The sequence below is a fragment of the Cavia porcellus genome, unplaced genomic scaffold (assembly GCF_034190915.1).
Source record: "Cavia porcellus strain 051 isolate PalLab524CR breed Dunkin Hartley unplaced genomic scaffold, mCavPor4.1 scaffold_29, whole genome shotgun sequence".
Classification (NCBI taxonomy): domain Eukaryota; kingdom Metazoa; phylum Chordata; class Mammalia; order Rodentia; family Caviidae; genus Cavia; species Cavia porcellus.
In genome coordinates this window covers 49,472,522-49,500,301 of record NW_026947512.1, presented here as the reverse complement: position 1 = coordinate 49,500,301, position 27,780 = coordinate 49,472,522, and the positions used below count along the sequence as shown (strand labels likewise).

General features: G+C 45.7%; 2 protein-coding genes across 3 annotated transcripts; one reads left to right on the top strand and one right to left on the bottom strand.

Annotated features, from left to right (window-relative positions):
• Nucleotides 1–373: 373 nt before the first annotated feature.
• On the bottom strand, nt 374–13,345 carry Vdac3 (voltage dependent anion channel 3). 2 transcript variants are annotated; one of them, XM_003464561.5, is made up of 9 exons: nt 13,174–13,345; nt 10,905–10,973; nt 9,772–9,821; nt 6,138–6,290; nt 5,317–5,369; nt 3,614–3,841; nt 2,090–2,240; nt 1,265–1,322; nt 374–895 (listed from the first exon to the last, which is right to left on the bottom strand). In XM_003464561.5, the coding sequence occupies exons 2-9, from the start codon at nt 10,969–10,971 to the stop codon at nt 804–806; spliced, it is 852 nt and encodes a 283-aa protein (XP_003464609.1). In that variant the 5' UTR covers nt 10,972–10,973; nt 13,174–13,345; the 3' UTR covers nt 374–803. The 2 variants fall into 2 exon arrangements, with proteins under 2 accessions (XP_003464609.1, XP_063095998.1); XM_063239928.1 differs by lacking the exons at nt 9,772–9,821; nt 10,905–10,973; nt 13,174–13,345 and adding an exon at nt 8,544–8,579.
• Nucleotides 13,346–22,405: 9,060 nt separating this feature from the next.
• On the top strand, nt 22,406–25,350 carry Dkk4 (dickkopf WNT signaling pathway inhibitor 4). Its single transcript, XM_023562843.2, has 4 exons — nt 22,406–22,765; nt 23,429–23,579; nt 23,833–23,985; nt 24,713–25,350. Exons 1-4 carry the CDS (start codon nt 22,640–22,642, stop codon nt 24,979–24,981), a joined length of 699 nt encoding a protein of 232 aa, XP_023418611.2. The 5' UTR covers nt 22,406–22,639; the 3' UTR covers nt 24,982–25,350.
• Nucleotides 25,351–27,780: the final 2,430 nt, after the last annotated feature.

Sequence of the window (27,780 nt, the reverse complement as noted above, 5' to 3'; positions counted from 1 at the left end):
ATAGTGCAGGCTGGTCTTGAGCTCAGTATGACCCAGGCTGACCTCCAACCCACAGGGTCCCTCCTACTGAGGCCTCCCGAGCACTGGGGTTCCAGGTGAGTACCACCATGCCTCCATCACCCTCACTTCTCAGATTTATAAAACTACCAACAGGCCACCACCTAATCACTGCAGGATGGGAAGTTATGCAGCAGCTATGCTGCTCCCCGGCAGGACAGAACTCACTGCTCCGTCATTAGAGACCAAGCAAGGAAGCCAACGCAGAGTGCAGGCAACACCACAGACTGCTCTCACACACCATGGCAGACCTGGCCGCCTATAAAACCAATCACAGTACATACGAAAAAGCCACCACCAGCAAACAATGAAGCAATTATGTTCCAAGTGTGATGGTTTATTTTATTTTACTCTGATGCAAAACTAAAGATTCTACTATAGCACAGAGACCAGTATATTAAAACACCATGAAAAAGTGGTGTGGGACATGCAGGACGCAATGTACAAACCCGGGGGTCGCGCCATTCCTTTACCATGACACTACACGGTCGCCAAGGAACACACTTCAATTAACACTGCGGAACTCAATGAATGTGGCACAAACACGACAATTTCCAGGCCTGCCTTCTGAACAACCTGGAGGATGGACTTGCAATCTCTTGAATTCAGTGTGAGGAGGATTACAATTCTTTGGAAGAATAAAAAGTTCACACTTTTAAAATTTCACAGAATTTTAAGGCCAGAACATAGCGGGTTTGTTTCTCTTCACTTGCAAGGATAAATCCAAGGCTTTACTCAAAATCACGTTAAGCTTCCAGTTCAAATCCCAGCCCAACCTTATGGCCTCCAGCGCTGAAGTTCTTCCCATCGATCAAAGCTGACAGGGTCAGTTTGACTCCTAGAAAGAAGAAAACAACACCATCACTCGTGGCTGGTGTGACAGCAATGATGGATGGCGTCAGCAGACAGCTGCAGCCGAGCGTGCAGTGTGCTAAGTCCGCGGTGGGCACAGCTGTGACCATGTGATCCACGGTGTAGAGCATGAACATGGCGACCGCATTTGGAGTTTCAGGATTAAGAAAAAGAGTAAACAAATGCAAAGGCCAAAGTGGCCGAACTATAGTTAAAAATACATAAATATCCCCTACATTTATTTGACTTTCTGTCTGCACAACCAAATGTAATAAAACAGCCTGAACCAAGTTCTGGTGACCACAGCTGCCCCCCAGGCTGCTCTACCCACCCCTCTGTATTCGTCTCCACCTACCTGGCCGAAGGGTCTGAGTGTAACCCAGTCCAATCAGGCTGGCGTTATTTACCTTAGCCTAAATCAAGAGGGACAGAAACAGAAAGCAATCAATTCCATCATACTGAAGTCCAACACAACCACTACTTCAGGCATTAGGTTTCCAAAGCTAATTAGGTTTCCCAATTTAGAGATGCTGAAAGTGAAAAAGGAATTAACAGAAGGATGACCTGGTAAAAAGTCGACTGGAAGGCAGGAATCATGGGGTCTAGAGACTGTGTGCTTGCAGGGCTTTAACAAAACCTTTCAATGCACTGTGTAGTCAAACCCTTCCACATTCTAGTCCTTTGAGATGCAACTCACAGCCTGACAGCAGTGACAGCATGAACACTGGTGACAGAAAAACATACGTGGCTTCAAATTCTGACACTGCCACATACTGTGATCTTGTGCTCTTCTATGTATCAGGAATACAGTCACACTGCTCAGCGCACAAAGTAGTTGTGAACATTAGAGACACTACATATGAAGCTTTAGAACACCTGAAATCCAACAGCTCACTTACAGCTATTATTAGTAAGAACTGCTAATAGTAATCTAATCCCATAAAGTCACAGACTTGAAAACAGAGATTAAATTACTTCAGAAGGCCAGACAACAGCTAAGTAAGCAGAAGGATCAGGACAAGACCCCAGTGTCCTGACTTGAGACATGATCATTTCTACCTTACACAGTGCGCTGCTTGTTAAAACGAATAAAGAACATGCAAATTACACCCTATCACAACATCCATCGACAACCCAGGCAAAAACAGAAGAGCAGGTCTGATGCACAGCATAATCTTACAGACAGAGAAGTTCTACAATCCAGCTTGTATTTAGCAGCGATGCCAAAGCGGGTGTTGTTGCTGCCAGCTGTCCAAGCAAGGTTTATTGATGTTTCAATCTTCTCATTAACCTTCTGGTAGATAGAACCTCCAAATTCAGTGCCGTCATTCCTGTGTTCACAGCATAAGAAAAAGCCATAAATACTCATCTATACCACTGCTATGATATGGAAACAAATTCTATCTAAATACAGGTCGCATTTTCTAACTAAAAATTTCAGCAAATTTCCAGCATAAAGACTACTGAACAAGTAACTGAATCCAGTTTTGTGATATATAATCACCTAATTAAAACACAGTAAAATCAAACTGATTTGCTGAGCTCTTTCACATAAAGAAAATTTTTATCTTTTTTTTTTTTTTTGCAATAATAAGAATTAAACCTAGGACCCTGACACTGAATTACATCCTCAGATCTGTGGTTTGTTTTAATTTTGAGATAAAGTCAAACGAAGTCACTAAGTTGCCCAGACTGGGTTCAAACTTTCGATTTCCCTGCCTCAGCTTCCCAGAGTGCCAGGATTACAGATACGGCCCACTGTATCCAGCCATACAACACAAATTTCTTAAACATAATTCAATTATGCTCTGTACAGAGGCAAATAACTCTGGTAAATATGCTCTACAGATCTAACACCATCTCTGGGATTTTCAGGGAATGCAAACTTCAGAGTGCAAAGATTCTGAAAAAAAAGTACAGGAATAAAGCTAATTCTGGATTTTATTTTAAAACACAAGCCTACAATATCTATGGGTTCTGCTCCAGAGAAGCACCTAAATAACTGCTTTGAAGCATTACAAAAGTCAGTCCTTGAGTTTTCATGAGTTCCCTAATAATATTTTCATCAATGCTTCTATCTAGAATATACCACTAGATGGCTTCATTTCAATCATAAATAAATTAGTGTCTAGTGAAGGATAATCTGCAGAACTTCAAAAGCACAAGGCCCGCCCTCTGCTCTTTTTCCTGGTGCAGCAGCACCATCCAAGAGGCCATGGCATAAAACATCATTGAGAAGTTCAGATTCAGTCAGCATGATGCAGCCTATATAAACGAATGCCAGAACTGTTCTCAGGGCTCCTATAAGTTTTCAGTAAGAGAGGGTAGCATGGTTCCAATGAAAGACACGTAAGTATCTTACAGGATTCCAGGAGATGTTCCAGGATGCTGAGGTCAACTGGAAGCTATTCTTTGTAACCCAGACCTGCAGCCAGATATTGCCCAAGTGAGTACTGTACCAGAGAAGGCAGACCGTCTACCAAGGCAGTGCTCCATGCTGCACTCAGGGCTCCTACAGAGCTCAGAACTCCTGCAAGTTCAGGGAGAGGCCAAGAGGCCAGGAGCCACCCACAACACAGCAATGCGCACCAAGCAGATGGCCTCTTGGGAGTTTTACTGACATGGATCAGTGTCAGGTGTGCTAAGAAGCTATACTTTGGTGAATGGCACTAGCACTAAAGAAGAATCAATGGTAGACACTCACACATGAGTGTGCAGCTGAAAGTCTGCAGCCTTGTAACCCAGAGCAAAATTATTCTGAGACAGTTTGGATTTCGCTGTATCAAAACTCATCTGATAGCCAGCAAGCCAACCTTCAAAGGCCAACACAGCCCAGCCATAGATGGTTGGTCCAGAAAAATCTATATCAACATTACTGCCAAGACTGAAACAATCCCGTTTATAGGAGGCCTTCAATTTCCCACTCTTCTTTCTGTAAAAACAAAAACAATACAATAAAACATGAATTTCTACTACTGTCCAGGAATCTTTAGATCCTATTTCCCAATGCATACATGTAGTAAAAATGTTCCAAATGATTTCTGTTAGGTTAGAAAGGTATACACTAGTATTTTCTATTTCCCACCACAAGTTCAAAAATAATAGCATACTTCATGTTTAATTTCATAAAAGTAAGAACAAAATACAAGAAAGACACACACTGATCATAAGAACTAAATTATGATTCAATAGAAGAAAGCATTCTGGAGCCAGGCGTGGTGGCTCACGCCTGTCATCCCAGCACTCAGGAGGCTGAGGCGGGAGGATCGTTGGGAGTTTGAGACCAGCCTGGGCTACAAAGTGAGCTCAAGGCCAGCCTGAACTGCATAGCGAGACCCCATCTCAAAAAAGACAAAAAAAAGAAGAAGAAGAAGAAAGCATTCTGAATGTTTTCACCATTAAAAAAAGAAAAAAAATGATAAATGTTTGAGGAAATATGCTTACCATGACTTGAACATTATACATGTTCTAAAAACTACTAATACCCAATAAATTTGTGCAATTTTGTCAATTAAAAATATATGAAATACAAAGATATTTCAGTGTGAAATATTGTAATCTGAAAATACATGTGTAATGAGCTGGGGATATAGCTCAGCAGCAAAAGTACCTGCCTGGCAAGCTCAAGGTCGTGAGTTCAATTTCCAGTACTAAAAAAAAAAAAAAAAAAAAAAAAAAAAAAACTACACCAACATATGACAAATCAAATCTCTTTAAATACCACAAAAAGTAACATCCACACCCAATTAACCTATCACAGAGCAAAGTATATTTCTCAAAAGAAGACTCTCAAATACCCAGTATCAGTCCTTCATAGCCCTCTATTACTCCCATTATAAAAGTACTTATGCTAATGATAACTAAAGCATATGGCAGGAAGGACACACTTGCTGTTACAGTGGAGAAGAAATTCCACTTTGTATTTATCCAGCATCTTGTCCTTAAACTAGCAGGACCCCATCATAGGCACACTGGAAATGGCACAGTGCTCACTTTTCACATGAGAATCTGAGCCAAGATATGGGTGATTTACAGAAGCTAAGAAATCAAGTCAGGAGCAGAATTACCATGGTGTGTTACAGTCAGTAAATTCCAAAGAAATCAAACAAGCAGAATACAATACTTTTCAATTCGCAGAATAGTTGAGATACATCTGTGGTCTCACACCTTTCTAACTCCTAAACTTTTCTTCAATGTGCCTCTTAAGTTTTTGTTCATTTATTCAGTTTTCAAATGGAAATTCTACCCTGCCTCAAGGAGGGAAGAATTCTTATCACACACACAAGGCCTCAGACATCCCAAACAGCAGCCTCCTGAACTCTTCCTGCCTCTAGATTTCCACTATAACTCCTCTCCTAAAGTTCTAAGGCCCAACAACAATGCAAAAAATGGCGTTTGGATAGTTACCCTGTATTCGGTACAAATATAGTATCAAGAGTCAGTTTCAAACCTTCCGCCAACTGAAAAACAAAGATTTTAAATTAACAATTAGTAATTTTCAATTCTTTGACTCAAAAAGCCAATTTTAAGTTTCCTCCAACTTCCTCTTTGAGAAAAAAGGAAGTTACTAAAGAGAGCCAGATACTAAGTCATATAATAAATTATATCTCATCGTTCCCTTTCTCCTTTCCCCTCACCCAGACATGATTCTCCCGTCAAAAAACAGTTTAAAATGTATAGGCTAAATCCTCTGACAGCAAATAACATATAGCACAAAAATAACATATTCCAATATAACAAAATAATCTTCCCATTTTCTTGAAATTATTGTAATAAGGTAACCTGACACTTAAACAAGCCAACAAGTAATTCCTTCAGTCATACCTCTTTATTGTCTATAAACGGCAATGTGCACTTACACATTCCTCAAAAAACAGTTCCCTTGACAAATAATTCTGCCAATAGATTTTTCTCCTTGAAAATACTGAAGAAACATTTTTCCATGGAGCTAATTTTGCGATAATTACAAAATTAAACTAAATTACTCAGGAGAGGGGAAGCTATAGAGAAAAATAAACAAAATGGGCGAGGTGAGGTAATTAGAATATTCACAAAGCCTTATTTTCTAGAAACATACAGGCATAGCTTAAATTGCCACAGAGAGAAGAAAAAAACCACTGCTTCTAGTTCGAGTATAAGATCTCATTCAGTTGGTACTTGGGGTTCGTTCATTTTTCAATCCACAAGAGAAACTGAACCTGCAAGTAACTTCTAATACTTTCCCTTACCTTATTCTCCAAAGAGATTTCTGTCCCAAGGGTATTGTCTGTGTTCCACTTTTGGGTGAAAGTAAGGCCATAGTTACAGACCTTATATTTGGTCTCTAGGCTGCCTGATGCTTTCCCTGTATCAGTGTAAGCATGACCTGAAGTAGAAAATTCCTGGAAAGCGAAAAAACATAATTAAAATTAGTTTGTCAAACGGAAAGTATTCATTTCAGAAGTGTTTAATGCATGAGAAACCAACACAATTTACTTTTTAACCACAGTGCTACTCTACAACAATTTATTTTCTGCTTTCCTTTGTTTCCAAGCTCTAAACAGTTTAATCATTACTTTTTATAACACTGCTTTTCTTACTGGTATTTATTTTTCTATATACTCTCTAATAGAGCGTCTTAAATTCTCTCCTTTAAAGGAAAATACCTCAACTTAAAGTAAATGCCTTTACTACAAAGACAAAAATACTGCCACATGTTTTACTTTCATGGCCAGGAAAAAACAGAATCAATTCTCTGTAATATCTTTCAAACTAGTAGCTAATCCAGAGGTCCTTTAAAACTCCCCCTTTGAATTGGGTCTATACTTCGTTACCTTACAAATATGTTTTTATTGTGGAAAAATACAATTACCATAAAATGTACAATTTTAACAATGTTCGAGGGTTCACTTAAGTGGCATTCAGTACACTCACACTGCTGTGGAAAGACTTCTATCTTTGGCGCTGGGGATTTAGCTCAGCGGCATAAGCGCCTGCCTTGCAAGCAGGCAGTCGTGAGTTCGATCCCTGGTACCGATGAAAACGAAAAAGACCAAAAAAACTGCAAATCTGCAAAACTACTTACAAAATTTTCAGCACAAGCAATTTTCATATCTGAAATTATTCATTTTTCACAATAAAACAGAATGCTATATTTATGTTTCTCCTCCTTCATCCTGCCTGCTTTCTAAAGCGCCTTTTTTTTTTTAGCTCAGAAGTTATATGGATCTTTTTTTAAGAGAAAAAAAACAATAAAAACAATGATACATAGTTTCAAAACCAGACAACAAATTAAAAGTGGTTAATATATTGGGTATTATATTCAAAGTAGGTACTCAGATTATAAGATACAAGCAGGCAAAATTGATCGACCCATATAAACACAATTTTTTTTTCATCAGGGATTGAACTCACAACCTTGTGCCTATCAGGCAGGTGCTTAACCCACTGAGCTAAATCCCCGACTATAAGCACAATTCTAAAGTACTTTTAATAAATGCTATGAACATCTAAATATGTCTCCTCCTCATGATGTGCCTTCATACACATGACAGTAAACAACTAGAAATAGACTTCTAGGGAAGAGCAGAGTCAACACCTGTCACTGACATCTACCAACTGTCAAGAAGAGAACATTTTGATTGGCCCTGTATGCAAGAAGCATTTATGAAATGCTGCCAGTGTAAGGCCAGGTCTCCAAACCTACACAGCTCCACATCCCTGCCTGAAATGCAAGCACTCTTTTAACAAATGTCCTGCCCCCAACTGAAGTTCCACTGACGGATGATGCAACTGCAAAGTTATGATCTGTTTATCAACACCACAGAAAGATTTCAAAGTACTGTCAGGGTGCACATTTGGGTCAAGACCTCAGTAAAAAATGATAAAATGTGAGTCATGTATAAGGGTTCACTAATTCTTTAATGTGACAACTGGTTTTTTTTGTTTGTTTGTTTGTTTTTTTAAGTAGTTCCAACTACCCAGTGGCTTTTGTTTGTATATTTTGTTTTCCAGTAGTTACTGTAGTGGCTGACTGGGAGGTGGTACTGGGGATTGAACTAAACTACATCCCCAGCCCTTGTATTTTGAGACAGGGTCTCACTAAGTCACTAAGTTCCCAGGTTGGGCTCAAATCTGCAATCCTCCTGTCTCAGCCTCTTATACTGCAGAGTACTGGAATTGTAGGCATGCACCACAACACCTGGCTCTCACCTGACATCTTACTGTTGTTGTTAGGAAAACTTTATGCATAAAATTAAAATAATGGAACAGTCAACAAGCCTTCCTTGTTATCATTTCTTAGTCTGAAGCTTGTAAAGAAACTAAAATGCTAGAAAAACTAATCTCAAAGTGAAGGCTACAGTCGGTCCAAGATGAGTTCCAAGCTCACGACTGCCTCAATTTTGTCTAATTTCATAATTAGTTCAAATAAGTAAAAATTACATGCGTAACCATGCATGAAAATCTATAGCTCTATATTAATGCTAGTAAACAACAAAAATTTTTTTAAGTGTTACTGTTAAATAGATGGCACACGATAAAAACATTCCAAGATACAATCTAAAAAGACCAAAGAATGATTGATGAAATTTATCCTAAACCAAGATCAGAAATGCAAAGCAACCATGAAAACAAACACATAAATTTTTCCTTACCATCTGAACAGATAAAACCATAGCGGGAGCAGGAAAAGGAGACAAAATTGTAGTTGATGATTTTCACAACACAAATGTAAACAGCACAAATTCTCTAACCTACTGAAAAGACATATCATTCTTCTATTTAACCATACCATACATACAATATGCCCTCTTTAGTAAGGTGGGTGCATATACATATATTCGTTACAGAAACCCAGAGAAAGAAACACAGTGACAAACCCAGCTTATACAAAGCACAATACAAAATATCACATCTGTTTATTCAAAAATAAAGTCTGCATGGGTATGAATAGGTACACACCAACAAGAGATGGAGCCAATGAGAAAAAACCAGAGAATGAAGTACAAGAAAAGTTAATTCTATTTGCTTAGATTTACTGAAAAAAGCTCTGGATAACAATGCTTTGAAAATACGTCAACATATACTTTACCACATCATTAATTTCTAATAAAAAAAGACTGAAATTAAGCATCAGCTAAAAACCACAATAATCTTCTACATGAACACATGTAGAAATACATTTTATTTCTGTATTTTGCTTCAATGAATAATAAAGATACAGAAATTAGAATTGCTTATGTACAAAGAACAAAACCTACATGAACTTCTTACAATAAAAATAAAGTTTTTATTATTCATATATATATTCATGAGAGTACTAGGGTCTCAGTCAAAAATACATATTCTCTAAGAGCAAGATGCAAAGTACTCTTGTTATGACAAACATAAAGGGTCTCCCCCACATTAAAACTGGTTATCTACAAGTTTAACTGGCTGAGTATGCTCACGAAAATCTGAGGGCAGGAGAAAAGCTGTGGAAAAAACATAGCATAGTGCCAAGGGTATGCTGTTTCATATAACTACAGGAAAAAGGGTTTTTAAACAACTTGTTGTAAGTATATTACATCTATTAAAAAATATTAGGTACAGAAGAAACTAAGATAAGGGAAAAGAGAAAGGATAGAAGGGAAAAGAAAAAATTGCAAGTTAGTTATACCATTAGTGTCACTTAGTTCACTGAATAGGAAAGGTTGTGCTAATATTGATTGAAGAAATTTTTATGCCCATATTTTGTACTTGAGTGACTAAAGATAATGATGTGTAATTTATCAACAATTGTTACTTTTTCATTATTTTGTTGTGAAAATTTGTTTTACCTTTTCTTCTTAATATTAACAAATAAAGTAATTTATAAATTAAAAAAAAAAATTAGGTACTTACCACTCCACTACAAGACTTGGTTTTCAGGTCTATTTTGACCATGCCGAACCCTGGATACACACACGAAAACAAAGTAATGTAAAAATGCAGCATTCACTCATTTTTGCAAGTCAAATTATGCAAATAGTATACAGCAGTGATAGTGAACTTTTTAGAGCTTTCAATGATACAAACAGCTTGCTATAGCATATGTATCATAGGTTTACCACCACTGGTATACAGTATCTTCCACATGTAAATTAAATGGTATTCTTATGAGGTAAGAGTTCCATAAGAAACTGAATTATAACAAAGTAAAACTTTTAAGTTTCTCAAAATGAACACATTGGCCAGGGCACACACTCAGCAGTGTGGTGCTTGCCTGGCAAGCACAAGGTCCTAAGTTTGGTTCTCAGTACCAAAAAAAAAAAAGAATACATATACACTTTTAAAATATAAGTAAATGAACAAGTGAATGAAAAGAATATGCACTATTTTAAGAACAAAATTACTAAAGTATATTAGAATACGCTACTAGAACACACACACATATATATGTATGTACATAAGTATGGTTAAAATACACAATATTACTAATGAGAAAAAAACCAATGTACAGTGGAAAAAAGCTAAAAATTTGAATTTTAAAACCTGAAAATAAATATCTACTGCAAATCAAGAGAAAATATGCTACTCTGAAAAAGTCAAAATTTGTGTCTTTTTTTTGTATCAAGGATTGAACTCATAACCTTGTGCTTTCCAGGCAGGCGCTTGTGCCACTGAGCTAACCCCCAACGCTGTGTCTTCACTTGTATAAAAACAATGACATTATTTGCAGGGAGAAGATTTATTTCCATTATTCTCACAACTAGCCAAAGAAGGTATAAATATTGCAGGTCTCTACTACTTCATATTACAGACTGCATTATGTATAAAATATGTGTAGGTGTTTGCATACACATGTATATAGCTGCTTTTAAAGCATGCAAGGGACTCTACCTCTAGTATGAAGTTCAGTACCCTTTTAACATTACCCCCTTAAAGCCTGTGCAGTAGATTAATCCAGACTTATCCTTACTTTACTAACAAATTACCTCATAAACAGGAGAAATTCAACACTGACCCTTCACCCAAACTGGAGATGGCATACTTACCATATCCTTTGTTGAAGACATCCTTGGCAGCCTTTCCTAGGTCACAGTAAGTTGGTGTGCTACACATATCTTATACAGAAAAATGAAAACAGAGAAACAATCATTTAGTGCAAATTCACTCATAGTTGTCTACTCTTTCATCCAATGAGGGGTTTTTTTCTTCCTTTGAATCACCAACTTGTACACCTAAACGAATCATAATTAAAAGAAGGCATTCTGCTCCTTAAAGAGTCTTCCAGAACACTGAGGGGAAAAAGGGTTGGCCTATGAGATTTCATATAGATTATCTTTATGATTAGATTTCAAAGAAAAATTGTCACAAGCTGAAAATGCTTTGTTAAATCAGACTTCTAAAAAAAAAAAAAAAAAACAGCAAAACTTACCTTACAAAAGCCCCTTGTGATACACCCAAAGAACTGTGTAAAGTACTAAGATAAAATGTGCTGAGGAACATGCCATCAAAATCCTCCAGGTTAGTGATGAGGATGTAGTAGAGTAGCAGAGCATATGTTTAGTATGTACAAGGCAGGGGGTTTAATACTGAATGCCAAAAACAAGAAAAGAAAATCCTCAGGATTAACATTTTGCTACTCTAAAACTGAATTCTTAAAATAAGAATTATCATATCCACTGAAATGTATTTATCCAGACAATGTGCTCTCTCAAGCCCAGAAAGAACTGCTATAATTTTCACATGAACCAGAAATAGGAGGTTCTACATGCAGGAATCTCTTCACAAAAAAAAAAAAAAAAAAAAAAAGGAAACCCTAAAGTTAAGGTATTCAAACACCCAAGATACCTTGACTTTACATCTTCCTATTCAGTATGCTCCCAACTTCTTTACTGCTAATATCCAATTCATCAAAACTACCAACAACACCTCACATCAAAACTACCAAAGACCCTCACATCCAATTCATCAAAACTACCAACAACACCTCTCTCTTCCTGGTGTAATGGAAGATCATTTATCTTTTCCTGCAGCACGTTGCCATCCCTGTTGCAGACTCAAAAACATTTCTACCAATGAGGAAGCCCTCTCAGGCAGTCCCATTAGCACGAATTTACTATGCTGTACCAGAAAACTCCAAAGAGCCAGTTAGCCCTTTCATTATTAGGAACAAACCATCATACACTATTTAATGAAATCAATAAATTATGTATATCTAATCCAGCTCTTAATCTGGGCTTCTGCTAAATTTCTACCATACCATTATAATTGAACATATGCCCATGAGATAATTAGGAATTAATTTCTAACCTAAACCTATTAAATACAACAGACACTGTCACATAAAGTTAAAAGGAAAGAGCACAATAAAGGTAAATGAGTGGTACAAATATACTGGCTTAAGCCATAATAAAATATTGTCTAAACCACAGGTTTCACATTCACTTCCAGAGTAACTGTTTTACAATTCAATCCTCTTACTCTGTACTCTGTACTTCACAGGTATTCTCTATTACAATATGCTACTATACTCTGTGATCCCAGTTGATGGTGCTGAAATGTTGCCAGAAATTTGTAACTTGGAAGTAAGTACACAATGCAAGTACTACATATTCAAACAAATGTCTACGCGTTCGTCTGCTTTTCTCACACTGCCCCTGAAACGTTCAGATGTACCCATGTGTACATCTAGGTATTAACTGCATTCTTTTGGTATTGTACTACTATTTTTCAAAACAGGACTATATGTATTTTGCAAAACTCGTGTGGCTGGTTTATTTTACGGACTGATCTCAATTCTGTCTAGTTGAAGCTTCCTTTTTTCAGGCCCGGATTCTTCCGACGCGAAATGCACTGCTGGTATGATCCAGCAAAAACCGAGGAGCCTTCGCGGCGCTCGAGGCCAAAGCTACATCCGCACGTTTCTTTCTACTCCTCTAGGCAGAACTTCCAGCTGGCAGAGGCTCCGAGCGCCGAGCTACACCAGGCACAGACGGGACAGGCGTTACCGGGCAGCTGTGGCGGAGCCCCTTTGTTCCCGGCTTCCGCGTCCTAGGCTACAGTCACAGCATCCTCGCTCCGACTCGCCCGAGGCTGGCAGGCGACTCCGGAGGGAAGGCGGCGCCGGGGCCGGAGCTCGGATGCCAGGGCCGACCGCCCCTAGAAACCGACCTCCCCGCGGGCCTGACACCGGGAGGGGGTCTGCTCCGCACCCGGGCGTCACCCGCCTCTCCCGCTCCTTCCACGCCCATGAACTGGCCGCCCGCGGCCCGCCACTCTCCGCCGGCCCGGCCCGGCCCGGGGGCCCGCAGCCCTCACCTCCGACCCGAGACCGTCCCGCTCCGCCAGGGCAACGCTGAAGGTCTCCTTCGAGCCACAGCCGTCCGCGCCTGCGCGGCCTCGCTCCCTGACGCGGCGCCTGCGCGCCCCTGCCTGGCCCGAGCGCGTCAGCGCCTTCGTGTGGCGCCGCAGTCGCGCCGCGGGGCTGGGTGTCGAGGCCGCCGCCGCCGGAGCGCACGCACACCGCCAACCGCCGGCTCGAGCCCGCGCGTGCGCAGCAGGGCCCGGCGCGGGGCAGGGGCGTTGAGGAGCGGCAGCCGTGGCGAGGCCCGGAGCCGCAGCCTGGCCCGAGGGTCTTGTTCTCGCGAGAATGCACCGCCCTGCTGGCTGCCGTTCCTGCGGAGGAGAGCGCAAAGTAATGCGGGGTTTCTTTGCTGAGTGAGGCTGCTGCTTCCTAAACTTCTGCGAGGAGGTCTTCCAGGTCTTCATGGAATTTCACCCAGGCTGACCGAAAGGCCCTAGGCCATCTTTTTCTCCAGGGGGTAAGCGGTTTATTCGAGATCATGCAGTTAGAACGAGGTGATAATATGAAAAGAGAAAAAGAGATGGAAAGATCTTTAGCGGAAAATACCTCTAACTTAATCCATTTAGGAGAAATGTGTAAAGAGAGACGGCACCACTCTGGAACCATCACTGTAATAAAGGATTGCGGCCAAGGGATGGCTGACAGTATTCTGTGGCAAGGACCTGTCACATCAAGGAACTCACCTGTACCAAGCGATCAACGTCACACCGCCAGGAATAAAGGGACCCATGCCATGCGGAGAGCACAGACAGTGTTCTTGCCAGAAGGGTGTGATTTATCTCTGCTCATGAGAGCATGACCATAAATCCAGATCAAGGAACCTTCTGCCAAACTCCCCAGCTCTTTCTCTAGGAGCCCCCTCCTGGTCCTCTAGCTCTCCTGAGATGCCACTAGGCCTCCTCCAGGGTCAGAAGGTGCTGTTACCACTGTCCTTGCTTTGCTGTCTCCTCGTGATGCCCTCTTCCTTTCAAAGATGTCACTAGCTGCTTGGGAAATTGGGGGTCTCAAGGTCCTCGGAATTCTGGAATTTTTGAAAACAAGCAATGGCTCTTTTTCCTTAAGAAATACCACCACTGATTGTAGACTCCTCTGTGCTTCCACTTGAGGCCGTCAGCTACCAAATCTTCACAGTGGAGCTGCTGCTCTCAGCTGCTCTTTTAATCTCTAAGATTTTTCTGGCAAAAAGGCAATATGGATGTAATTGAGTGGGTAGCCTGAGTCCTGTCCTGCTGACCTGCAGGGCTAACACTCTGGGATGCTTCTGATATCCTGGCTCTGAGCATAGTGCCCTGAGGATAGCAAACACTTAGCAAATGCCGTTAATGGAAAGTTTAAAGTCCCCATCCTGTTATAAAGTTCTAAAATTCTATCAATTTTGGAGAATCGGAATACCACAATGCTAGGGTTTGGGTGGAGAAAGTCCTTTCTACACATCTGAAGGGTTTAGATCACACTGTAGGTGGGGAAATGGCCACAGCTCTCATGTGGCATCGAGATGGACAGTGTTAATCTGGATTCTGCTAACTGGGCAGGGCCAGCAGGACAGGGAGCAAGGAAGGCTGACTTGTTAGCCGCTCTCCCATGCCTTCTCCCACTGCCTGCCTCCTCAGGTATGGGGACGGCAGGTCTGTGGAGGGTGCAAGGCTGCTGTGGTCTCCGCCTTTTAAAAGACAGACCTGGTGGAAGCCTAAGAGAGGGAATGAACATTGCTGAATCCCCAGGCACAGTGCTCCTACTGGCCATGGTACTGAGGGCTGCACAAATCCATGCTGAGGGTCTCGTCTCAACGAAAAGATTTATCTTGAATAACCTCAGTGATTTAAAGCAGAAAATATAAAAAGTAATCAAATGCCCAACATTTAGAAGATTCCCTAAATAAACTACAACACACCTGTGTCTTGAGTTGTGGTTTTGCACTGCCTTGTGATATGTGGTGATGGGGGAGGAGGCTCAGTGCAAAAGAAAGAGGAGGAGGAAACAAAGAATTCCATTTGTGACTGCACCTGTGTGGTAACTTCAACGAGAGGGGAGCTGGCTGTGGTGGTGCCCTTAGGTAATCTCAGCAGTCTGGGAGGCTGAAGCAGGAGGGTTGCAAGTTCAAGTCCTCGCTGGACGACTTAAGTCCCTTTCTCAAAGTTGATAAGGGCTGGTGTAGCTCACTGGCAAGGCTCTAGGTTCAATACCCAAATAACAAGGATGGGAGAGAAGGAAGGAACGGAGGCACGCCAGTGTATGCCACTGATGGAGCTGGGGACTGGGGCTGGGGGCGGGGTAGGGTGGTGCAGAGCATGGTGGGGGCCTAAACCTCGAGGCTATTGCTGAGTCAGTAGCTCAGGCTTGCTGCGGAGGGCGGGTGGGCGCTTGGGACGCAGTGCCCTGTGTTCTGGTGCCCCACCTCCCCCGCGCGCACACAGGAGCTGAGGAGATTTTGCCGATGTCTGACGGTATTTCTTTCAAGTCAGAGTGTATGATTTTTAGTTTTCTTATTTGAACTTTTCTGCATTTTCCAGAATTTCTAAGGTTTGGGGCGTTATTTGCGCCTTTCAGGGTGAGCCAGCACCGACTTCCGCGGAGGGGGACGCAGGCCGGGAATTCCCGCCAGAAGCCCCTGGACCGCCAGTCCACCCTCCGCCCTGGCCAGTCACCAGCACCCTGGGGCGAGGCGGGGCCGGCCGAAGGCGTGCCGAGGAGCAGGGTGATGGGTGGGACGCGCCAGGGACGGCCTTGCCTACCCCGCAGAGCCGGGACCGGGACTCGAACTGAGACCCAGACCTGAGATTCGGACCAGCCGGCCAGAAGGCGGCCCCAAGCCCCGCACCCCACAACCTCTCCCCCTTACCCTCCCTTCTCCTCCCCGCGCCATCCACAGCACTCTGAGTGGGTGCTGCGGGCGCTTCCCCGCTATCCCCTCCCCCCTCCCCCGCATTTGCGCTGCTGCTAGGGAAGCAATCCCAGGCGAAGCACAGCGGCCCTCTGGCCGGGAGCAGGTTACTTTACCCCTCTGAGCCTCGGTGTCCTCGTTTTTAAAGCGGAAATCCACAAAAGTAAACTCCCGACCCATCCGCTGGGGCCCACCAGAAGGAAGCTTCAGTCACAGCTTGCTTTGGTCAAAGTTCTGGGGAGGTTTGGATACTCCTGGACAGCTGGGGTGGCTCTCAGAAGAGGCTGCGCCCTGGAGATGCCCACAGTGGGGAAGGCAAGCCAGGAACTTCATCCCGCAGGGTGTGAAGTGTGCAGAGGCCCAGCTGGGCCAGGGCAGGCATGAGGGCCCAGCCATTCAGAGGCCTTGGCAAGCAGGATCAAGCATTGGATACCAGGCTCTGCGACTGTCCTGAGACCATCTCAGTGACAGCTACAGAAGGCACAGCTCCATAGTAGCGTGCCCACCTGGCAAGCACAAACCCAAGTCCCTTCCCAGCACCACAGAAAAGCAAAACAAACAAGAAAAACTTGATCAGAACTAGCACTTAAGGCAGTTTGGGACTTTTGGGGTAATTCGATTCACCCCTTACTTTTGAGGGGAAAAAACAGACCTTGCTCGGGCTATATCAGTGTCCAGGCCAGACATGGCAGAATTCGTTCCCTCTCTGGGGAAGAGGCTGCCGACCGACCGGAAGGCTTATCTTTCTTGGGTCATTATTGACACCGGGTTGCTAGAGCACTTATAACGTCCACCCCTGCCCCAGGCCCCACACAGGTGTTGGTGTGTCTACTTTCCTTTCCCTCCTCTATAGTGCTCCTGCCTTTGCTGTTTCAGGGCCACTTGTGGCCTTGGTCTGGGTCCCCGCAGACCCTTGATGACAGGCTCTGCAGGGGCCACCATTGCAGCCCAGCACCGCAGGGCAGAGCTAACCTCAGCTTTCTGCACCCCTTGGGCTCAAAATGTCACAATATCATACAATCCCAGAAAGCATTTTGAATTAAAAGGGAAAGAATACATGGGGTTATCTACAGGGATACAAAAGGAAGAGAAAAATTTAAGAGGAGAGAAGTGAGACAAGCAGGAAAGCCTGGGAGATACAAGTACCCATGGGAGAGAGACTCCTGGAGAAGAATGGGCTTACTTGGTTGAGCAGGTTTCTCTCCTGTGAGTGGCTCTGCCTCTGGCCTGATATTACAATAAAGACAGTGCATCAAAGTGAACTCAGGGAAACATTTTGCTTGCCCAGTTGATATTTCAATTTCATATGGTGGAGCACATCTGCAGTTCCAACTACTTGGGAAGCTGAGGCAGGAGAATCACAAATTAGTGGCCCATTTAGCAAGGTCCAGTATTAAAATTAAAAAAAATTAAACCCAGCTGGGAACACAGCTTGGCACTAGAGCACTCCAGATTCCATCCCTGGTACCCCAAGACAAAAGCTTTATGTACATGGCCACATGGCCTGTAGACTGCCACTGACATGCACTGGGATGTTGGTTCTAGGACACCTGGCACAGAATCTGGCAGCTCCAACACTGAGCCATGCACTCGGACAGTGCCCCCTTCCCAGTTTGCCACCTCCTTCCTACCACAGGAGAGCAGCACTAACCACTGTGGTGGCCTCTCCTCTTCTTGCCCCTGGGGAACATGAGTGTCATCCCCAGATGGTTTGGGGTCCACTCAGAGAAGCAAGAACAGAGAAGTGCCTGGGGCGAGGTTGTCATGGGGGCAGGTGCCAGGACTTACAAAGTCACAAGAAGTGGCACCTAATTCTGTGTTAGACAGACAAGAAGGACCTCCTGAAGGAAAGACCGGGGTCCTGGCCTGGTCTGAAAAGTGTATTTCAGAGCTGGACAGCATAGGGACAGAAAATGCTGAGGCTGAAGGTGTTGGGCCCTGCTGAAGTGACACAGTTGGTGTTACGGTTTATGTTCAGAAGCACCCCACCACCACCACCAAACTTCATGCAATCATGGACACAGCCACATCTAGCGTTGGTGATTGGTTTGTTGTCTAGTGCTCCAATTGATGGTGTGAATACTACAGCTGCCCAGGAGTGGAGCCAGCACACAGGGTAATGGAGGGATGAAGGCATATCTTTCTCTCTTTTGCCCGGTTAGTGCTTTGCTATAGGGGTGGCCATGAACTGCTGTCCCTCAGCCATGTCATTTTGCCTTGGAGCTGAGTATGGCCTGAAACTTCCAACCTGAAAGAAAGAAACCTTCCCTTCCCTAACTTTGGGCATCACGTATTTTGGCTCAACAATGAGAGAGAAAAGAAACTAAGACAGTGAGACAGACTGGCGTTAGTTTCCCTGTTCTGGAGGCCATGGACATTACCTAGGCACACGGAGGCTTCCTTTTCCTCCTTGACCCCAACTAAGGAGTCGGCAGTTTGCTTCCAAGGGCTTGGGGATTGTACCCTGTGGTCTGCCCCATCAGTGTGCCTCTCTCCTCTCTGACTGTATTCAGCATTTCCTGTGAGAGTCTGCCAAAGACCTGTTTATTTCAGTTACTTTGATTTTTCTTCTAAGAAAAGCAAAATTTATGGAAATAAAACTGGTTTTGAAACAAGAACCATAACAAACAAAGATTTCCCCTCACTCACAAATGAACATAAATCATCAGTTCCAACACACTGCCTCTGACTGCAGGGCAGCAGCTGGAAGGGGAGCCTACAGGTGCAGCTCACAGACCCCAGCTGGCAGTCCTCTCTGGGTCAGGGAGCCTTTGGGGTAGGCTCAGACACACAAAACCAACTGCATCTACAGAAATTTCTTTTGAGGATTTTCACTTCCTCTAGGCTTACTCAACAGCACTCAGTTTTAGGGTTCCTTTGGTCCAAGTGTTCATTACAAATCTAGGAGGATCAGTTTGAGTTTTTCAACTAATTCCTGCCAGGGGCACCAATGTGGTGGCCTGGTGGCCAGAACAGCCCAGAGGACTCCCTTTGTCCCAGTATGGAAGCAGAACCTTGCAGTGACATTAGCACAGGAGGTGCCCGTCCTGCAGGGGGCCTTGCTGAGTGGTCCTGCAAACCCTTCACAGGCATGGATGGCAGTGGTGAGGGGGAGCATCATGGCAGGAAGCTGTGGAAAGGAGCCGCTCACCTCACGGCAGCCTGGAAGCAGAGACCAAAGAGCAGAGAAGAAAAAGATACTGTTTTCTGGGTTTTGAGGGAGTTTTTATTTGGTTTTTTGTTTGTTTGTTTTTCAATCCTTGGGAGTAAACTAAGGGCTTTTGCAATGACCTGTATCTCTAGATCTTTTTTTTTTTTTTTTCTTTTTCACTGTTTTAGACAGGGTATGGCTAAACTTCCTAGCCTGTACTGAAAACTTGCAATCCTCCTGCCCCAGCCTCCAGCAGTGCTGGGATTACAGACATACACCACCAAGCTGATCCTTTTTAAGCAGAAACATTTTTAAAGCTTTCCTCTTCCTGCCCCAGCCCTCCCTGTTCTCCTCTGCACTGCCCCCACTGCATCTCTGCCCCAAATAACTGAGATGCAGCTTCAGGCTGGAGATACCAACAGAGGAGCACGGTGACTACTGTCTGGCAGCCAGTCACAGTGGGTTTGAAAAATATCCAGAGTCCCTTTCCAAGTCACAGTTAGTGTCTGCACCTGCTGTCCTCTAAGGTCCCTGCCTTTTAGGGGTTGAAATGGTCATCTTTGAAAATGAGGCTTCAGCTTAGGGGGAACTGGGCCTTGACAAACTGTATTCAGCAAGTGTCAGTGGGGGCCCTGTTGGGGTCCACGGTTGCTGGGCATCCAAGTTCACGAAACCCCCATCCTTCCTGTCACTCTCTTCGCTTCCCAGCTGCTGTGAGCTGAGCAGCCCCCTCTGCCACCTATTCCCGCCACGCTGTTCTACCTTGACACAGGCACATCACCAAGGGACCACCAACAAAACTCAAGCCCAAGTAACCCTTTCTGCTTTCACACTGGTCACCTCTGGTGCTTGTCACGGTAATGGGAAGTGGACCAGATTGCAAGGTATGACCAGCTTTGCAGCTGAAGAGACTGTGGCCTGGAGCAAGCTGCCTCACCCCATCAACACAGTCAGCATTCATGTGTCACATAAAACCCTGCAGGGCTCTCACCACATGCCAGGCACCACGGAAGCAAGGATGTGAGTGGCCCTGCCCTCGTGGAGCCTGGCGTCAGTTTCAGGGACTGACATATGCACAACTGGAACTTTGTGGGCACCAGAACAGGCAGATAGGTGCGTGACCAGGGCCAGCCTGCCAGCTCCAAAGCCCACAAGGTCTCCGATGCACAAGACATGAGGTGGAGGGGCTGTAGGGTGCTGCTCCTCCTGACATGGCACCCTGGTTGGGGAGGTGCAGTGCAGGTATCTTCCATGCATCTCCTCACTGCAGTCCAGCACTTGTGCAGTGACTCTTCTTGAGGCATGTGGCACCCTGCTCCCTGCACCCAATCTCCAGCTGGGACTCTGGTTGGTGCCACCCCCTCTTACCCAGTGAGAATTATCATATCCACCTCCACCCCATCAGCCACGCATCCTGGACCACCAATCCCACACCTGGCTCTCACCATTACGGTGTCACCATGGCTTGTGATGGGACATCTCCTGAGTCACCTGCCGTGACCCTGGTTCCCCACTGCCAACAGTTTAATTCTCTTAGAAAGTCACCTGCCATTTTCCTGCTCTGACAGCTCCAATGAGTTTCCATTGCATAGAGAATAAAGTCCAATTTTCTCGGCCTGGTGTGCCAGGTTTTTCTCAGTTCCGCTCATCTCATCTTCCTATCATTGACTCTGCCACACAGAATCTCTCATTGGAACCCACATGTATCTCCCTGCCCTCTAAGCCTGGCAGAATACCAACCCATGCTTCTCAACCTAGCAAACTCCTATTCATTTCACAAATCACAGCTCAAATATTAACTCTCCTTTATTATTTCTTCAGAATGAACCATGCCCTCCTCTGTGTTGATACCTTTTATAGCTTTATTTCAGTGCTCCTCACAATACATGGAAGTTATCTACCTATAAATGTCTTGTCTAGACTCTAGAGGCTCAGCATTTTATACTCCAGTTCTAGCACGGAGTACTGCCCTGTCACAGCACCCCCCACACACAAGCCCTGCTGCTCACAACTCCTGTGGAGGCCGTGGCTCCCAGACAGACTGTGTCCAGTTAGGCAACAGGAAGCAGAGAAGCCAGCATTGCAGAGGACCTAGACTCTCGCCTTTATCCTGGGTCCTAACTGTTTAACTCTGAAACAAATTCACAACAGCCCCACCCAGCAGGCTCATGGCAGTGAGGGGCCTCAGGGATGCCAAGGCAGGTGACAAAAACAGTGGTGTGGGAGAAAGAGCGCCCCCTGCAGCCAGAGGACAGGATCCCTAAGAAACACGGAGGGCCCCCAGGGCTCTGCAGCCAGGGGCAGAGGCTGATTGAGGCTCAGCGCTTGTCTAGTGTGTGCATGTCTTGGAGTTCCATCCCCAGCAGCCCCAAAAAGAAAACTAGGGTTGTTCTTCTTACTCAAAATGTCCAGGCACAGGACAGTGGACCCATGTCAGCTTGTCCTGCAGGAAGACCCAGTAGATGAAGACTGCACTTAGGGAAGGGGAAATCTGCCTTCCTAGATATTAAATAAAACTTCGCACCCTTCATACCCACGAGTCTACACTGGGAACAATGAAGACAAAACAATTTTAAAAGGGATTAAAACTCTGAAGCAAATTCCTTGACTTCTGTTATCAGCCTGCTGGGGTAAAAGTAACCAGACAGCCCACTGCAGGAGTGCATGCCTTTAATCCTAGCTACTCAGGAGGCTGAGGCAGGAAGATTACTTGAGCCCAAGAGTTCAAGGCCACGGGCAACATAACAACACCCTGTCCCAGAAACCCACAGACACTCAAACAAATTAATAAATGTCAGACCAAACAAGGGGCTGGAGCAGAAGTTTTTGAATATACACACTAGGATTGATAAGGCACTTACTTGGCATCCTGAGTTCCAACCCAGCGCCTTCCCCAAATCCAGGAATTGGAGATGTAGAATCAGCTAAAGACTTAAAGACCTGCAGCACTGAATGTAGCACCATGCGCACAAACTAAATCTGTTGCTCCTGAAATGAATTCAATGGTCCTACTGAATAGTACCCCTTTGTCTAAAACAGGTTTTCTGCGGTCCTCCCCTGCGTCTGGACGAGATTTCCGTACACCCCGTAAGGTCCTCGTACAGCAAGCCCAGCTCCTCGCAGTCCGCCCGTGGGGAGGCGCGGGGCCGACCCCCGGTGTCTGCACGGCGAACACGGTGAGCGTGGCCTTTGATCCCCGCCGCCCCAAGGCCACTCTGAGCGCGATCCGGGATTCGCGGCGTCCCATGCCTCCCCCGCGCCTGTTTTGAACCATCGATCAAACGCATCCGGGGACGTGTCGGGGCCCGCGTGCAGCCCGGACGGAAGCAGGCGGGGGCCGAGCCCGCGCTATAAGTGTCGCGGCCCGGCGGCAGCAGCAGGCGGGGACATGCGGGGCTTCGGGGCTTTGCTGCTGGCCGTTCTGGGACTCGGCGAGCTCTGCGCGCCGCTGGCCGCCCTGGTCCTGGACTTCAACGGCATCAAAAGTGCTGCGGACGCGCAGGGCGCGCGCAAGGTCGGTATAGGCTGACGCAGCCAGTCGCTGGGCGCGGGGCCCGGACGCCCCCAGCCCGGACCGGGTCCTCGGCGTCCACGCGCTCTGCAGGGGGGCAGGGCGGCCTCCAGGGGCGTGGCTCTGCCTGTCCGCAACCCGGGACTGAGCCACAGTTGGGAAGGTCTGGCAGGTGCCGCCTAGCCACGGCGGTTGCCGGACATTCTCCACGACGTGAAGTGGGTGTCACCGTCTGATCGGCCTCGCAGCCCGCGAACCCCCGAGTGCGCGCTTCCGCGCGGGGCAGCACGGCGCCTCGGGGCAGTCGCAGGAACCGCGGATACCGCAGCGCCCCCAGGCGCGCGGCGTGCGGGGACCGCGGGTGCAGACACCCGGTGCAGAGGAGGCGTGGGAGGGAGGCGGGAGCTCCGCCGCCAGGGCGGGCAGGCGGAAGGCAGCGCGATCCCGGGGTGTGCACAGCCCCGGGGTGACGGCCTCCGCGGGACGCGCGGGAAGCCCTTTTCGTCCCTTTTCCGTGAGAACGGAGGAAAGGAAACGAAAGCTTTCAAAGCTGCTTGGGGATCGGAGCCGGCGGGCGTCTCCGCAGAGAAGCCTGGTGGGCGGTGCAGAGCGCCGCCCAGCCGCCCTACCCACCGCGGCTGCAGCGCTCCCCGCTCCTCTCCGCAGGGCCCGCCGTGCGTGGCGGACGAGGACTGCGGCCCCCGGAAGGTCTGTGTAGCGCCGCGCGGGGAGCAGCGCTTCTGCGCGGCCTGCCGCGGGCCTTGGAGGCCGTGCCGGCCTGGAGCCTCGTGCTGCCCCGGGGCGCGCTGCGCCAACGGTGAGCGGCTCGGGTTCGGGGAGGGCAAGGGCTGGCGGGTCCCTTCCGAGCGCGCGCACCTCCGCATCTCCTTCCCTTGACGCATAACCGTGGGCTTCTGGCACTTACTCCCTCTGGTGGCCCTCTTCGCTTCGGTGAGCCCGTGAGTAGCCAGTGCACGTCCCGGAAACCACGGTCACTAGAGAAGGCAGAGGTGTGGCAGACGAACAGCGCTGCTCCGAAGGTCTAACGGGTCCGTCCGCCTGTGCCACAGATGCGTGCGCTCCCGGGGAAGACGCAGCCCCGGGGCTGGAAAGCAGGACTGACCCGCCAGGGGGCCTGGACGCCGCGGGACCCACTGAGCTCCCAGTGGAGGAGAACAAACCCAGGAGGAAGCCAAACGCCAAGAAACCACAGAGCGTCAAGGGTAAGGGCAGCGTGTGCGGCACTTCAGGGAAAACGTTCTCCACTCCGCCTCCTAAAATAGGCGGAGACCCACTTCTCTTCACCCGACACCGCGGGAGTGCATACTGTGTGAGGTCCGCGAGCCAGTGCGGGATCACCGTGCGCGCTGCCCGCCAGGAGAACAGGGAATCACCCGACAGCGCACCGCGAAGCCGGGAGCTCTTTTACTGTTAAGCTCAATTTTACACGCGCACGCTGTGCACTATCTATTAGCTGTAATTCGGCAAATCACAGTTTTCTTTCCTAGATCCTTGGGATACAAAATAGAGAAACAGATGCATTAACTATTCAGCTTTGTACAACGTTTTCTTCTTTTTCTTTTTTTTAAACTAAATTGTTTCAAATTCCAGTCCAGTGAACTGGCCTCTTACAAGTAAATGTGTCTCTTTGTAGGACCATAAACTCCATTTAATAAATTGTTGCCAGGTGACATTATTTTCATTTCTCAAGACTGGAAATTCCGTCTTTCCTTGATGAATGTTTTAACTTCATAAGAAGGACAAATCCTGTTATGTGGGGCTGGAATTTCCACTTCCTTAATGATTTCAGCATGAGGCCTATCTCTAAGGGCCGCGGGCTGTCTTCATTTTTACCTTAGCCTTCAGTCCTCTACCCCTGGCCTCATTTCAGGAGCAGCCCCCGGTGTGTTTCTCTCCTTTGTCACTGAGCCTACCTTAATCTTGTTACAGGACAAGAAGGAGAAAGCTGTCTTAGAACTTCCGACTGTGGCCCTGGTCTTTGCTGCGCTCGTCATTTTTGGACTAAGATCTGTAAACCAGTCCTGTTAGAGGGACAGCTCTGCTCTAGGAGAGGCCATAAAGATACTGCGCAAGCCCCTGAGATCTTCCAGCGCTGTGACTGTGGTCCCGGGCTAGCCTGTCGAAGTCAAGGCAGCTGGCAACATGCAAGGTTAAAAGTATGCCAGAAAGTACAAAAAGACGCAAACGCGTCACCATAAAGAAGGCTCCTCATCGTGTTCAAGCAGGATCTTGTGCACTAACTTTGAAGTACTTCTATATAAATATGCCCTAAAACCTAATCTAGCAACAGGGGCAGACTGAAAGTCCATGGCCTTCAGACCCCTCGAACCCCTGGCGTGGTTCTCCTTTGTCACCGAACCTGTTACAGGATAAGGAGAGTAACATGTTCCGCTGTTAGGAGTGGAACCTAGCTTTGGTTTGTTTGGGTTTTGTTTTGTTTTGTTTTGTTTTGTTTTGTTTTGTTTTTGGCTAAAAAAACAAATAAAATGGATGTGATTCTACAAGAAAAACTAACAAAAAATTAGTCTTGAACTACTTATAGTTCAAATAAAATACTTTAAAAATTACATATTGTTAAAATGTACAAGTTTGTATATCCCTCCCCACAAATCTTCTAAGTAATTTCTGCCCTAGTATAAATTACTGATAAAGGGCTAGTACCTGACAGTCCTGGTACCTGGAATTAAAAGTAAATGGTGGCTAGGAATGTTCTCACCTTGTGTGCACAAGTCTCTGGGTTCAATCCCCAGTCACACAAAAACATTTTAAAAAACGTAAATGAATTCCTGTAGCTTACCAGGGAAAATTATGTCAGTAAATACCTTTTATTCTTTAAAAACTATTTGCTTTCATTTCTTGGATGCAAAATCACATTTCCCATGAAAGACTTTGAATACTGAAGAAAAAGACTCAAAGGCAATGTTAGGTTTAGACAGTCCTTTATAAGTTACAAAGCATTTTTACATAGTTTTCAATAACTACTTACCAGTGATAACTTTTTCTTCTCTTTTTCCTCAGATTTTATTGATACATTTTAGGTATACATAATGATCACATTCATCATAGAGAATTTGTACTTGTACGTGATATAACTTGTTTTTCCCATTCCTCTACCCTCTCTTTAACCCCTCTTTTCCCCATTTACAAAAGTTTTGTTTCCATGTTTTCCTTCTTTTCTCATTTTTTTAATGTTCCCACTCCCCTCCCCTCCCAATTTGAACATTTTCTATCTAATATCTATTATACATTTTGATCTTTATTTACACTTTTGGTTTCTCACACCAGAGAAACAATGCAGTATTTACATGTGTGTCCAGTTTTATTCATCAAGTATATGGTCTCAAGCTGTAGCCATTTTCCTAAAAATGTCTTGAGCATATCCTTCTTTATAGCAGAGTAGTACTCCATCAAATAAAGAACCCAAATCTTAATCCATTCACCAGTTGATAGGCACTTGGGTTGTTCCCAAGATTTAGCTATTGAAATTGTGCTCCTAAAAACACAGGTGTGCATATATCACTGCAGTACAATGATTGCAGTTCTTTTAGGAAAATAACCAGAATAATAATATCTGGATCAAATGGAAACTCGAGTCCTAATTTTTTTAGCAAATTTTCCTCTGATTTCCAGAGTGGCTGCACCAGTCTCTGTTCCCACCAACAGTGGAGAAGTGTTCCTTTTCCCCCATGGCCCCTCTAGCATGTGTTACTGATTTCTTGATAATAGTTATTCTTCTGGAGTGAGATGGAATCTCAGTGACCAGTGATGAATGTTTTTTCATTTGGTGTTTGTACTTCTTCATCTGAGAAGTGTGTGTTCATCTCAGATGTCTGTTAGAGTTTTCCAGTGCAATAGAGCAGAAGGAAAGAAACTGTCCTTTATTGAGGACGTGGAAGGAGCACACCATTCGTGGGGTAGGCTATTTTTCTTCTGAGACACACATGGCAGGAGGTCTCATGATCTTTGACCAGAAGCAGCACTTGGGGAAGGCACTGATGATGTGCAAGGAACTGACTGGAATTCTCTTTGTGCACACGGGACAGGAAAGATGAAGTTGTCATTGGGGTGGTGGAGGAGGTGGAGGAGGAGGAGGAGGAGGAAGTGGTCATCAGGATAATTGTTTTTGCTTTACCTTCCACCATGTTAGACCACTGCCATAATGTCCAGTAATTTATACTAGGGCAGAATCCTTTCATTCTCGTCTTTATGTTGTTAGGAGAGGAGGACAAGTCTGTTTACTAGTTGGGGACATTGTGTTGAGGGTCAGGAGTATTGACAGGATGACGGTACCAAGTGTTTCAGCCTGGAAAAGGAGTTCCTCGTTGCTGAAGGTTCACATCCTAGACTGGAGAATTAAAAAGGCAAGGCAGACTTCCAGGAGAACATGGCGGACAGATAACAGCAGCTACGGAGGCTCTCTGAAAGACTCAGCTTAGAATTCAGGAATAGTGCGGAATAAGGAGTCATAAGCAGGTGGAGATATGTTCTGCTGACCCAGGAACGAACTGGGCTGAGAGAAACCAACTTGGAATGCAGTCCTGGTGCTAGAACAGGAACAGAGGGGCCTCAGTGTGGAGGCTGGAGCCCGCACCATTGGAAGCCGCAATTTGGGTTTCCCGCCGCGCGGCGGCTACATCTACATCAGCTTGGCAGGGAGAGAGACCTGAGAACGGGAATTGGGAATCGGCGAACGGAGTCGAAAACAGGACGGGCGGGGAGCTGTGCATTGACTTGCCGTGAGGTGAGTGAGAGAAACTGACACTCTTCCACAGTTTAATGAGACCCCAGCAGAAGACATTCTGGGACTGGGCAGACTTGCAGGAGCAGGGCGCTGCAGCAACTTCAGCCACGTATCCCCCTCTCAAGCGGGATTAGTGAGAAGTGCCTGGCCTACATGACACTGCTGGCAGCGACCCAGTAGGTTAGCACAGCCCAGATCCCAGAACCTGAGGGTGGCCTGGAGGGGCAGGCCCCGCATAGGCTGCCTGATCTGCAAC